Source organism: Leiobunum rupestre, chromosome 5, assembly GCF_980474605.1.
Source record: "Leiobunum rupestre chromosome 5, qqLeiRupe1.1.hap1, whole genome shotgun sequence".
Classification (NCBI taxonomy): domain Eukaryota; kingdom Metazoa; phylum Arthropoda; class Arachnida; order Opiliones; family Sclerosomatidae; genus Leiobunum; species Leiobunum rupestre.
Window position 1 is genome coordinate 59,602,778 of NC_143388.1, and position 14,064 is coordinate 59,616,841.

Below are 14,064 nucleotides of genomic sequence, written 5' to 3' on the forward strand. Positions count from 1 at the left end.
ATACTATAAAATAATTAAAATAAATATACTATAAAATAATTAAAATAAATATACTATAAAATAATTAAAATAAATATACTATAAAATAACTAAAATAAATATACTATAAAATAATTAAAATAAATATACTATAAAATAATTAAAATAAATATACTATAAAATAACTAAAATAAATATACTATAAAATAATTAAAATAAATATACTATAAAATAATTAAAATAAATATACTATAAAATAATTAAAATAAATATACTATAAAATAATTAAAATAAATATACTATAAAATAATTAAAATAAATATACTATAAAATAATTAAAATAAATATACTATAAAATAATTAAAATAAATATACTATAAAATAATTAAAATAAATATACTATAAAATAATTAAAATAAATATACTATAAAATAATTAAAATAAATATACTATAAAATAATTAAAATAAATATACTATAAAATATTTAAAATAAATATACTATAAAATAATTAAAATAAATAAACTATAAAATAATTAAAATAAATATACTATAAAATAATTATAATAAATATACTATCGAATAACTAAAATAAATATACTATAAAATAATTAAAATAAATATACTATAAAATAATTAAAATAAATATACTATAAAATAATTAAAATAAATATACTATAAAATAATTAAAATAAATATACTATAAAATAATTAAAATAAATATACTATAAAATAATTAAAATAAATATACTATAAAATAATTAAAATAAATATACTATAAAATATTTAAAATAAATATACTATAAAATAATTAAAATAAATATACTATAAAATATTTAAAATAAATATACTATAAAATAATTAAAATAAATATACTATAAAATAATTAAAATAAATATACTATAAAATAATTATAATAAATATACTATAAAATAATTAAAATAAATATACTATAAAATAATTAAAATAAATATACTATAAAATAATTAAAATAAATATACTATTAAATAATTAAAATAAATATACTATAAAATAATTAAAATAAATATACTATAAAATAATTAAAATAAATATACTATAAAATAATTAAAATAAATATACTATAAAATAATTAAAATAAATATACTATAAAATAATTAAAATAAATATACTATAAAATATTTAAAATAAATATACTATAAAATAATTAAAATAAATATACTATAAAATAATTAAAATAAATAAACTATAAAATAATTATAATAAATATACTATCGAATAACTAAAATAAATATACTATAAAATAATTAAAATAAATATCCTATAAAATAATTAAAATAAATATACTATAAAATAATTAAAATAAATATACTATAAAATAATTAAAATAAATATACTATAAAATAATTAAAATAAATATACTATAAAATAATTAAAATAAATATACTATAAAATAATTAAAATAAATATACTAAAAAATAATTAAAATAAATATAATATAAAATAATTAAAATAAATATACTATAAAATAATTAAAATAAATATACTATAAAATAATTAAAATAAATATACTATAAAATAATTAAAATAAATATACTATAAAATAATTAAAATAAATATACTATAAAATAATTAAAATAAATATACTATAAAATAATTAAAATAAATATACTATAAAATAATTAAAATAAATATACTATAAAATAATTAAAATAAATATACTATAAAATAATTAAAATAAATATACTATAAAATAATTAAAATAAATATACTATAAAATAATTAAAATAAATATACTATAAAATAATTAAAATAAATATACTATAAAATATTTAAAATAAATATACTATAAAATAATTAAAATAAATATACTATAAAATATTTAAAATAAATATACTATAAAATAATTAAAATAAATATACTATAAAATAATTAAAATAAATATACTATAAAATAATTATAATAAATATACTATCGAATAACTAAAATAAATATACTATAAAATAATTAAAATAAATATACTATAAAATAATTAAAATAAATATACTATAAAATAATTAAAATAAATATACTATAAAATAATTAAAATAAATATACTATAAAATAATTAAAATAAATATACTATAAAATAATTAAAATAAATATACTATAAAATAATTAAAATAAATATACTATAAAATATTTAAAATAAATATACTATAAAATAATTAAAATAAATATACTATAAAATAATTAAAATAAATAAACTATAAAATAATTATAATAAATATACTATCGAATAACTAAAATAAATATACTATAAAATAATTAAAATAAATATACTATAAAATAATTAAAATAAATCTACTATAAAATAATTAAAATAAATATACTATAAAATAATTAAAATAAATATACTATAAAATAATTAAAATAAATATACTATAAAATAATTAAAATAAATATACTATAAGATAATTAAAATAAATATACTATAAACTAATTAAAATAAATATAATATAAAATAATTAAAATAAATATACTATAAAATAATTAAAATAAATATACTATAAAATAATTAAAATAAATATACTATAAAATAATTAAAATAAATATACTATAAAATAATTAAAATAAATATACTATAAAATAATTAAAATAAATATACTATAAAATAATTAAAATAAATATACTATAAAATAACTAAAATAAATATACTATAAAATAATTAAAATAAATATACTATAAAATAATTAAAATAAATATACTATAAAATAATTAAAATAAATATACTATAAAATAATTAAAATAAATATACTATAAAATAATTAAAATAAATATACTATAAAATAATTAAAATAAATATACTATAAAATAATTAAAATAAATATACTATAAAATAATTAAAATAAATATACTATAAAATAATTAAAATAAATATACTATAAAATAATTAAAATAAATATACTATAAAATAATTAAAATAAATATACTATAAAATATTTAAAATAAATATACTATAAAATAATTAAAATAAATAAACTATAAAATAATTAAAATAAATATACTATAAAATAATTATAATAAATATACTATCGAATAACTAAAATAAATATACTATAAAATAATTAAAATAAATATACTATAAAATAATTAAAATAAATATACTATAAAATAATTAAAATAAATATACTATAAAATAATTAAAATAAATATACTATAAAATAATTAAAATAAATATACTATAAAATAATTAAAATAAATATACTATAAAATAATTAAAATAAATAAACTATAAAATATTTAAAATAAATATACTATAAAATAATTAAAATAAATATACTATAAAATATTTAAAATAAATATACTATAAAATAATTAAAATAAATATATTATAAAATAATTAAAATAAATATACTATAAAATAATTATAATAAATATACTATCGAATAACTAAAATAAATATACTATAAAATAATTAAAATAAATATACTATAAAATAATTAAAATAAATATACTATAAAATAATTAAAATAAATATACTATAAAATAATTAAAATAAATATACTATAAAATAATTAAAATAAATATACTATAAAATAATTAAAATAAATATACTATAAAATAATTAAAATAAATATACTATAAAATAATTAAAATAAATATACTATAAAATATTTAAAATAAATATACTATAAAATAATTAAAATAAATATACTATAAAATAATTAAAATAAATAAACTATAAAATAATTATAATAAATATACTATCGAATAACTAAAATAAATATACTATAAAATAATTAAAATAAATATCCTATAAAATAATTAAAATAAATATACTATAAAATAATTAAAATAAATATACTATAAAATAATTAAAATAAATATACTATTAAATAATTAAAATAAATATACTATAAAATAATTAAAATAAATATACTATAAAATAATTAAAATAAATATACTATAAAATAATTAAAATAAATATAATATAAAATAATTAAAATAAATATACTATAAAATAATTAAAATAAATATACTATAAAATAATTAAAATAAATATACTATAAAATAATTAAAATAAATATACTATAAAATAATTAAAATAAATATACTATAAAATAATTAAAATAAATATACTATAAAATAATTAAAATAAATATACTATAAAATAATTAAAATAAATATACTATAAAATAATTAAAATAAATATACTATAAAATAATTAAAATAAATATACTATAAAATAATTAAAATAAATATACTATAAAATAATTATAATAAATATACTATCGAATAACTAAAATAAATATACTATAAAATAATTATAATAAATATACTATCGAATAACTAAAATAAATATACTATAAAATAATTAAAATAAATATACTATCAAATTTATATCATTCGAAAAACCAGGACCATATACTTTTATCAACATTTCCTTTTTTAATATACGGACCATATAACAACGCAAAAAAGCGAAAAGGTATACCATTTTAATATTCTTTTTATTCCTACTCCAATTTTTCGTCGCCAAAAACACGTACAATATTTATTCCAACTGTTGTTTTCAACACGTACGCAGCTAAGTTACCCAATATCAGTACCCAGGTAGCATCATCACGTACATATTACGTGTTTTATCGAGGTTTCTAAAACGTATACGAAACACGTTTGGTAGACGATGATCACGTCACCAGTTAGCACGTGTTTCACCACGTAGTTTTGAAGTGTTAAATTACGCGTACATTTAGGTTTAAAAAGCGCCTATTAAGTTTGAAAACAATAACCGTGATTTTTATTTAAATTATACCGTATTAATCAGCGATTTTGCGTGTTTTAAGGAGTGGTTTTTTGTATGTATTTAGGGGTTAGTTTCCCTGGATTCGGGAATTATTTAACGTACATTAATTCAAATAGTTGTGTGTCAATCGGTTTTTTCGTTGATCAATCGGTTATTTTGCGTGCATTAATTGTTTATTTTTTGTACATTAATTGGTTATTTTGTTTGCATTCATTGGTTATTTTGTGTACAATAATAAGTTAGTTTCTGTGCATTAGTTGCCTATTTTGGTTGCATTAATTGGTTATTTTGTGTATATTAATTGTTTGTTTTGGGTACATTAATAAGTTATTTTGTTTGCAGTCATTGGTTATTTTGCGTGCATACATTAGTTACTTTTCGTGCATTAATTAGTTGGTTTTTGTGCAATAGTTGGCTATTTTGGGTGCATTAATTGCCTATTTTACGTGCATTTATTGTTTATTTATTTAATTAAGTGATGAAAAGGTACACATTACACGATGAGTTTTCGTCTAATACTAGATAAAATGAAGTTTTTGGGATACAATACATTTATTGTTTTTTTGTTATATTGATAAATAATTTTTTCAATAGTGCCTATCTTTACTTTCATTCTTTTTAGGACTAGAATGCATAAGACGGTAAAAGATAGTTTAATGAATTTCAAAAACATATGACTAAGAAATAATTTCTACGTCTTCAATGCAGTATTTCTTCAATAGATCTCCATTCTCTATAGTTCTGCCCAATTTTCTTACAAAATGTATGTGAAGGACATACGCCATGAAATTATATATTACAATTTAAGATAAACTTATAGTTAATTTCATTAAATTAATGAATAGACCTCAGAAAATAATCTTTCAAAAATATAAATCGCTTTTGAAATCTTGAAATGGAAGACCTTTTCAGCGTTTAAAAGTCAAACAAACTTTCGGAAAACAGTACGCCATAAATAAAAAACCGCTTTATACACGAAAAAAAGCTTAATGCACGCAAAATAATAGATTAATCATGGATATTAGATTTTAGAGGATCGGTAAAAAGCCTGGTTTTTAGCCCCCGTAAACCAATCACACTAAGGGAGTCGTCCAAGGTTATTTGAAAAAACAAGTATCGTTAAGAGTGGACGATACTGTTCGAAAAAAGAAAAAAGATAAACACGAGGTACATTTTTACGCCAAAAGGTATTTTTTCACGTTTTTATAGATTAAATATGATATACTAAATATCAGTTGATAGTTTTTATTGAATAAAAAAACCAAAATTAAATATACTAAAATATAAAGCGCAAAAAATTACGTAACAATATCAACCGCATTAGATTATCCTTTTTAAATTTTAAGATCACGTGGTACAAACGACCTTGCAATACTCACTCTCAGTCTCTCGAGCTGATTGATACGCGGGGAGAAATAAAATGCACTGTGGAAGGGTATCGAAAACCTGTCCTCTTAATTTACTGTCCATCGATTAATGTATTCGAAATAATATCTTCGTGCACACAAAATAGGTGCTTAACCCGGCCACCTGAACTAATGGCTTCAAAAGTCGCATGATGACTTAGGCCTAAGGTGGTGCCTTGGGTATTAGCCTAGCTGATAAAAATAAACTCTTAAGCCCAGTTCACACTGTACAATTAAATGGGACACTTAATTGTATCCCACTAATTGTAAGCAAGAAAATCGTATAGTGTGAACAGTAAAATTGTAAAAATAACTCCCACTTTTTCTGTTCACACTATACAATTTTCTTGCTTACAATAAGTTGGATACCAATAAGTGGTCCAATTAAATGTATAGTGTTCAACGGGGCTTCATTGTATGCCCAATATCCACTTAATACACGAAAACTAACAACATAATTTACGTCAAATAACCTATAAATACACGAAAAATATCGCTTAATACAAGGAGAATAACCAATAAGTTCACGCAAAATAACAAAATAGTTCACGCAAAATAACAAATTAATGCACGACATTAACTTATTAATGCACGGCAAATATCCCTAACTACGTGAAAAATAACCAATTAATGCATGCAAAATAACCAGTCAATGCACGAAAAATGACCAATTAGTGCATGAAAAAGAAGCGTTTGACACACGAAAAATAACAAATTAAGGTACTCGACATAATCTCTTTATGCATGAAATTTAACCGCTAAATACACGAAAAATAATTCCTCACTACACGCCAAATACCATGTGCCGTATGATTTAATGTATATAATTGTATAATCGGTAAGTACGCATAATTTTACACTTAAAAATAACTGGTGAAAGTAAACAAGGGGTAAGGAAGGAGGGTTTTTAAAAGGAACCATTCACTTGTCTACGCCACTGGTTATTTGTCCACTTTCTGAAACCTCAATTACCAATCTACTGATATATTTTGCAAATATATCCGCTATAACAGGAGCACATGTAAATTAGGCATATATCTACGTAAGCACAACTTAAAGCTTAACCCGTTTCCAACCTAGTTATTTCTCTACTATTTATATACGAAAAAAACTACTCGTCTGCCAATCTAGTGATATATTAACCATATCTATACGTAGGAAACACGTGTAGTGTAACACATGACGAACTTAACACGTTGAAATGACGTAAATATTTTACTCAACACCGAATATAAACGATGAATACTAAATATCACCCTTATATACACGTGATCGTGCTACCTGGGTATGACTTAGTCGTAAAGAGAGCGTAGGCTTGAGCATGCGGAAACTATGGGAAAAGACAACTATAATTCTTGGTTCACACGTACGAAATCGCTTCATCCCGGTTCACGTATAGCCAAGGCTTAACGTCATTTGAAATTATGACCAGAAATTTACTAAAATCTATCCCAAATCAATTAGTTAATCATGTTTACTATACATAGAGTAATATTTTTTGACATTATTTAGAATTTTATTCCCTTTATTTTTGAAAATACGAGCAATTTTACTTCTCCGCCCTGTCTTTTTGAAAGCGATTCTAAGCGAACCGACTTCGACGAGTTGCTTCCCGAACCAACACGAAGCGATTTCTCACGCTGGTTTTGAAAACTAGTTATCTAAAACGAAGCGATTTTAAGAGTGTGAACCTGGCTTAAGTCACGCCTCCCGCTAAAACACGCTTTCCCATAGGACGAAACGGAATCCGGAGTCGTCGAGGAATTATCGGCTTGTAAAAGAACACGATACAGATTTATAGACGAATATTTCAAAATGTCTATTTTAGCAACAAGAGTTCAAAAAGTAATACTGGAATTCCTTTTATAGTCAATGTGGCGGACGTGATATTCAGGTGTAGGTTAATTAATCACAACGTGTTTAGTTTAGGAACTGTGCAGCTGATTCCCTTACTAGTGGTAACTTACATCGTTTTCCAGAAAAATGGGAAATTCCATCTTTTCCCCTTTTATTCTCAAATAAAAATCCCCTTTCTAATTTAAAAGTCGAAAATTCCCTACAAATGGAGAAATTCCCTATAAGGGGAAGCACGGCTTCGAATGGCCGACTTCTTTTTTGTGAACCTTCCTTCACTCACGTACCATGGCAGTACCGTGACGCGAGATTTCACAATGTAGTTAAACTTGGGTAAAACCCTCGAGGGGAAAAATATCACCACGTCCGAAAATAACCTAACGATATATACATGTGTAAAGAGTATAGGGTTAAATTATACAGCTCAAGCTGGTTTTCGAAGTCTTCCAAGCCCTCTAGCCCAGCCAGGAGTCTTAATCAAAGGGGAACCAGACCAGAGTGGAATAATCCCTTACGGTGAAATAGGCCTAAAAACCACTAATGGAGCCCAAAGTATTTCGAATAAAATAGCCCAGGTGAAGATGTACCAAAATATTGGTTACAAATGTGGAGATTTCGGTTGTAGTCACACGTTGATCTCGTTCGGGGTTACCACAGGTCAGGGAAATCAGTGGAAAAGTCAGGGAAAATTTTGGGAAATAAGAATGATCGGGAAATTTTTGTAAATGTGATTTAAAAAAAGTTATAAAAGTTGTAATCTTTTAAAATTTCAAATTAACTTGTTTTAAATCGGATAAAATAAAAGTAAATCAGTCAGAGAAAATCTCAAATGGATCAGGGATTTCAATGTCTAATTAATGCGGAAACCCTGACTTTGGTCGTTGATGGTGTTAGAAACCCGGGATACATTTCTATGAGACGCTAACGGACATGTCATTTGAAAGCATGAGTAATTAAGAAGGTTCTTTTCAATTGAAATTTCAGTATCTGCGCTAAGATAATTTTGAACGAGCAGACGGCTTTCATTTATTCAATTTAAAACTCGGTCGGTAGGCGGCGATATTTCTGAGCGAAATATAAACTACGCACGAAGCCTATTACAAGTACGAATAAATAAAAGGTAGACGAACCCTACGCGTTAAAACTAATCTTTAAAACATAAAAAACGACCACTATTGCCTAGTGAAAAGTACGCGTATTTATAAATAAATACTGTTTTTTGACTACGCAATACTGATCGTTTTTTATGATTTAAAGATTATTACAATTACCAATCTATTTTTGAAATCTATTAATTTTAAGATCAAATTGAATTTCTTACGTTGCATCGCCCAAAGCTTCAGTTCTCTGATGGCGAATAACGTTTTCATGAGAGATGCCACGCATTCATCGCTCAGGTCCACCTCGGAACTGAAGCGCAGCGCCATTGGTAGCGTCCACTTGATCAGAGATTCAATTCCTGATTTCAAATCGCGCTCCATTTTCGATAGTTTGTCGAAAGCCACCTGTTCCGAAACTTCCGTTTTCGGATTCTTAAAAACACTCAATTTGTCCGCGATAGTTGGACACAGGCACAAGAAGAAAATTGGGAGAAAGCACCCCGCAACCGCGTGAAACCACCTCATGATAGAACACTAAATTTACTCGCGTTGCTTCTTGGGAAGAGTCCCGAGGTACACTTTGTCTCTTACTTTCTTTCTCTTCGGAGTAGATCACGGAAATTTAAAATAAATACTCTTGAAAACATTCAGTGACGTTTCACTTCTTACCAATCATTGGCTGCTATCCGCGACGTTAGACAGGGTAAACTCGCGTTATAAAACGCGTATGCGGAACGTTTAGGAATGTAGCTTTATTGCGCGTAGACTGTTCACCCTACACGGGTCCCCGTAGCACGAACTTAATCTGTCTATTACCAATGTCGTTAAATATTTATCTATATAGGAAATTCAGCTCTTTTTGAAAATAACCGTTTCCAGCTTTTATTATAGAAAGGAATTTAATTTGCATCTGTAATTAAATGTTATCTGTTAGCGCTGACAAAAGCAGGGATTTTTCGGTCACACAGAAGAAAAATAAGGTTAATTATGAAGGTATAGTATATTTAATTCCTGATATTGATTCATACTAAAAGCGTAGAAAAATATTTAATAAAAATTTATTTACGAAATTTAATTTCAAATTGTATGCAGTAAGTCCAACCTAATTGTTACAACAGAAAAACTCCAATTCAACGTTCAATTTGGATAATTTTTGCGTTCAAATATTAATATTTTTAATAAGTGAAACCCAATATGTATTTATTAATGCTTGGGGGAGTGATTATATAACTAGATTTTGACCGTTGCTAACAATCCCACCCACGCGCTAACAGTAAGCTCTTTCCCCTACAATAAATAAATCAACCCAGTGTCTCATTGGTTCCCTAAAACTGACGTCACACCGAGACGTTCTTCCCCCTCTCCTCTCGTGGGAATTCGAGCATTGTGCCCACGGATCTTCTCAAACTCGGGGGATTGGTAGACATTCATGTAACTTAAACAATTCTAAAGGGATTTTACTCAATGGGCCACAGGTTTGCCATGGTAACGAAAAATGTTTTTGACAACATAAAATTGAAATTTTCCCATTGAAAATAACATGGGATTTTGGGCACATTTGGGCTACTTTCGGTCGAATGGGATGAAGCCAAAACCACCGTCGGCCGGATGGGACTGAAGCAATAATAGGATGTAATTAATATAAACATAACAAAGATAGCTAATGTAATCAATTACGGATGAAATTAAGATTATAATACAATTATCTATGATTTTTAAAAAGATGGATCATTATTCCTAATTTCTTCTTTAATACTAATTAAAACTGGCGTTACGTCCCCAATGGTTAAAGGGGTGTTCCTACGGGATCTAGGGTTCCCCCTTTCCATAAACACTTGCTGAGGTTAACGGTAATAAGTAAGAAGTTATATAATTAATCATAAATTGCATTTTAATTTTTTGTCCAAACGTGTATCTTATTTGGTCCTTATTTTCTATATTCCTTTCCCTGATTTCGAGTTTAATTTACCCTTAGTTTTTTCTTATTTATCAATTTATTTGAATTCTTTACATGGAATTTCAGGCCTTTCAAACTGATCCTTTATCCATATTTGTGAGCGTGATGTTCGACGGTAAGAATAATGGTTGTTCTATGCATACACATTTTAAATTGTAATGTAATTTTTAACCAAGCTCCAGGTCATTTGGTGTCTATAAATTCAAATTATACAGGGTAATATTTCTATTTACTAATTTAGTTGTCCTTTTTGGATATTTACTGAATTTAGTAAATATTGAGCGAGCGAAGTGAGCGAGCTGTTAAGCTTAAATAATATTCATAATTGATTTTCAAGGGCCACACCGACGTTTAAAAAAATTTGGGTAAGAATTCATTAACTCATCTTGGGGATTTTCTCACTTTTCAGATTTTTAGGACAACCTCACATGACTAAATAATGATTAAATACAGTTAAATTCAAATCTTTAGCTTTTGGCTGTACAAAAATTATTATTATTCAATTTTAAATCATGATTATTAGGACACCCTGCAACAGAGTGATCTGCATCTCGTTAAACATCTAAAATTCAAACGAGAGCGTTCCACTTTAGTTTGCTTAAAATTCATGGAAAGTTTTAGCATAGGAAAAATCTAAGATTACCATCAGCCGCGTAGAAATTGATTTTCACGGACTTAGTGAATTTTCAATTATTTCACTGGATCAAAGATACTTTTCCTCTCGGAAATCGGGTCCTATAGGCATAGTAGCGCACCTACAGTTTTTGGGCACTCTCTCCTCACCCTTAATACACCTGAAATGATAAGGGCCCCCTTATAGTCCAAGAGCCCATGACAAAATAAGCATGTGATAAGGTACACGATGGGTCAAGATATTTTTAATTAGGTTAGTGATTTGTAACCAAGAACTGTTTGTCTTACGGGTCAAAGTGGGGGCTTTCCGGAAATACGAACCACGTGACGTCACTTCCGGTGAGCTTGAAAATTGGTATGACCCGATATTGGTATCATTCGATTGGTCTCAACGTGCTCTTACCAAATATTGCTAAATTAACCTTCAAATCTGAACCAAACGGCGTATAAGACTAAAAAACTAATTTTGAGCCCCTCAAAATGTATAAGACAAAATTAGTTTTTTAGTCTTATACGCCGTTTGGTTCAGATTTGAAGGTTAATTTAGCAATATTTGGTAAGAGCACGTTGATACCAATCGAATGATACCAATATCGGGTCATTTCAATTTTCAAGGTCACCGGAAGTGACGTCACGTGGTTCGTATTTCCGGAAAGCCCCCACTTTGACCCGTAAGACAAACAGTTCTTTGTTACAAATCACTAACCTAATTAAAAAAATATCTTGACCCATCGTGTACCTTATCACATGCTTATTTTGTCATGGGCTCTTGGACTATTACATCAAGGGCCTGCTGTACCGTCGTTACACCACTGCAAATATAAAGAATGGAATATTACAATTGTAAGAACAAACAGATAAAATCAGACCACTTTTTTCTCTTGGTCAAAAACGCATTGTGAATTAAACGAAATTAATACTGAAACTCACATAACGGTTTAAAATTCAAAAATTATTTAATTAAATATCCTACGTTTTTTAGGAACATTTCACGCTTCTTCAATGAATATTCCTATTTAGAATTCCACAAAATGAAAAACATTTACTTGATAGTCGAAATGTCTCTGTGGTGTTGAATATGATTATTCCAAATCTATTTATCAAACGGTTATATGATACAGGTTGTAGAGCAATATTAGGTTGTCTAATTAGCTCATTTTTAATGATATCTTGGATTTAAAACAGATTATAAATTATGTTAAAAAAATATTTTTATTTGGATAGCAGTAAGTTCAGTAGAGGTCGGGGATGGTTAATTTTTATTCAATAGATAGAGCTCTCAAAATTATTCGTAAAACGTTTTGAACAAGTAATTTATATTTCTGTATTATCCAATTAATTTTTTTATAAATTTGTAAAATTAAACGGAGAAACGACGTTTTTTTCGATAAAAAGCTCAAATTTTCCGAATAATGTTTTTTAATAATTTTCCGAAATATTAACCGGTAAATTTCTTTGTTTACATTTTTCCCCGAAAAAAATCAATTTAATCATGGATAATGATTAACCGTCCCCGACCTCTAGTAAGTTGTTATCCGCAGTGCTCTTGCCGCTCTTGCCTTTCGCTTTAGAAATGTTTGGCGCCACTGAACAGGGTAAATAAAAAAATTGAAGTGGTCTTCCATAAACATTGATTTGCATGTTATATTCCCTTTAATGAGCTTTGGTAAACAGGTGGCGCATAAAAACACACTGGAACGAGACGGTCTGTCAAAACATCCACAAATTGAGTCTGGTTTACTGCCAAGTTGTAATTAATCTAGAAAGTGGGGGAAGCACACTCTAAAGCAGTCCCGCAAGGTCAACAAGTGACGTTAACTAGTTATTTGAATATTTCATTTATTTAATATTTAAATAAATATTTTTTGAATTTATTATGTACGTTTCATTATTAAAAACAACCACTACCTTTCTTAAATGAAATGTAATTGGACTTTTAAAAAGTGGAGCCTAACAACCGTCGAATCTAGGAAATGGTTTATAAAATTAAATTTATGTATGCAAAGAACCAAAATTTAAAAATCGTTTGAAGAGATAAGATTAGTGTTTCTCAATAATCCCAAACAGTCAATTTAAAAAGTTGTAATCGAGTCGTTTCCTCTTATTTTATTTCTACACCGTGAAGCGGTTTTTACAATCAATAAGATATTACCCAAGAAGGTGCCAAAAACATTTTTTCTGTTAATGAACACGTGCGGTGGTTTTCCACGAACTATTACAATTTCTATTACGGAAATTAAAGATCTAAACAAAATTACCAAATTTTTGGCTCAAGGCTGCTCATTATTTTACTTTACAATCATTCACGTTTCGAATAAAATTATTGTTTCATGATATACAAAACCGACAATTAACGCGGGAAAAGGTT

General features: G+C 25.0%; 1 protein-coding gene across 2 annotated transcripts in view; it reads right to left on the minus strand.

Moving 5' to 3' along the window:
* Window positions 1-9,679, minus strand: part of LOC149945467 (nose resistant to fluoxetine protein 6-like) — a 57,810-nt gene extending 48,131 nt beyond the window's left edge. For both annotated transcript variants that reach the window (XM_090175100.1, XM_090175099.1), the window contains exon 1: window positions 9,328-9,679. In XM_090175100.1, the coding sequence (XP_090031226.1) occupies window positions 9,328-9,631 (304 nt within the window). In that variant the 5' untranslated portion in view covers window positions 9,632-9,679. The remainder of the gene's footprint in view (window positions 1-9,327) is intronic.
* Window positions 9,680-14,064: the final 4,385 nt, after the last annotated feature.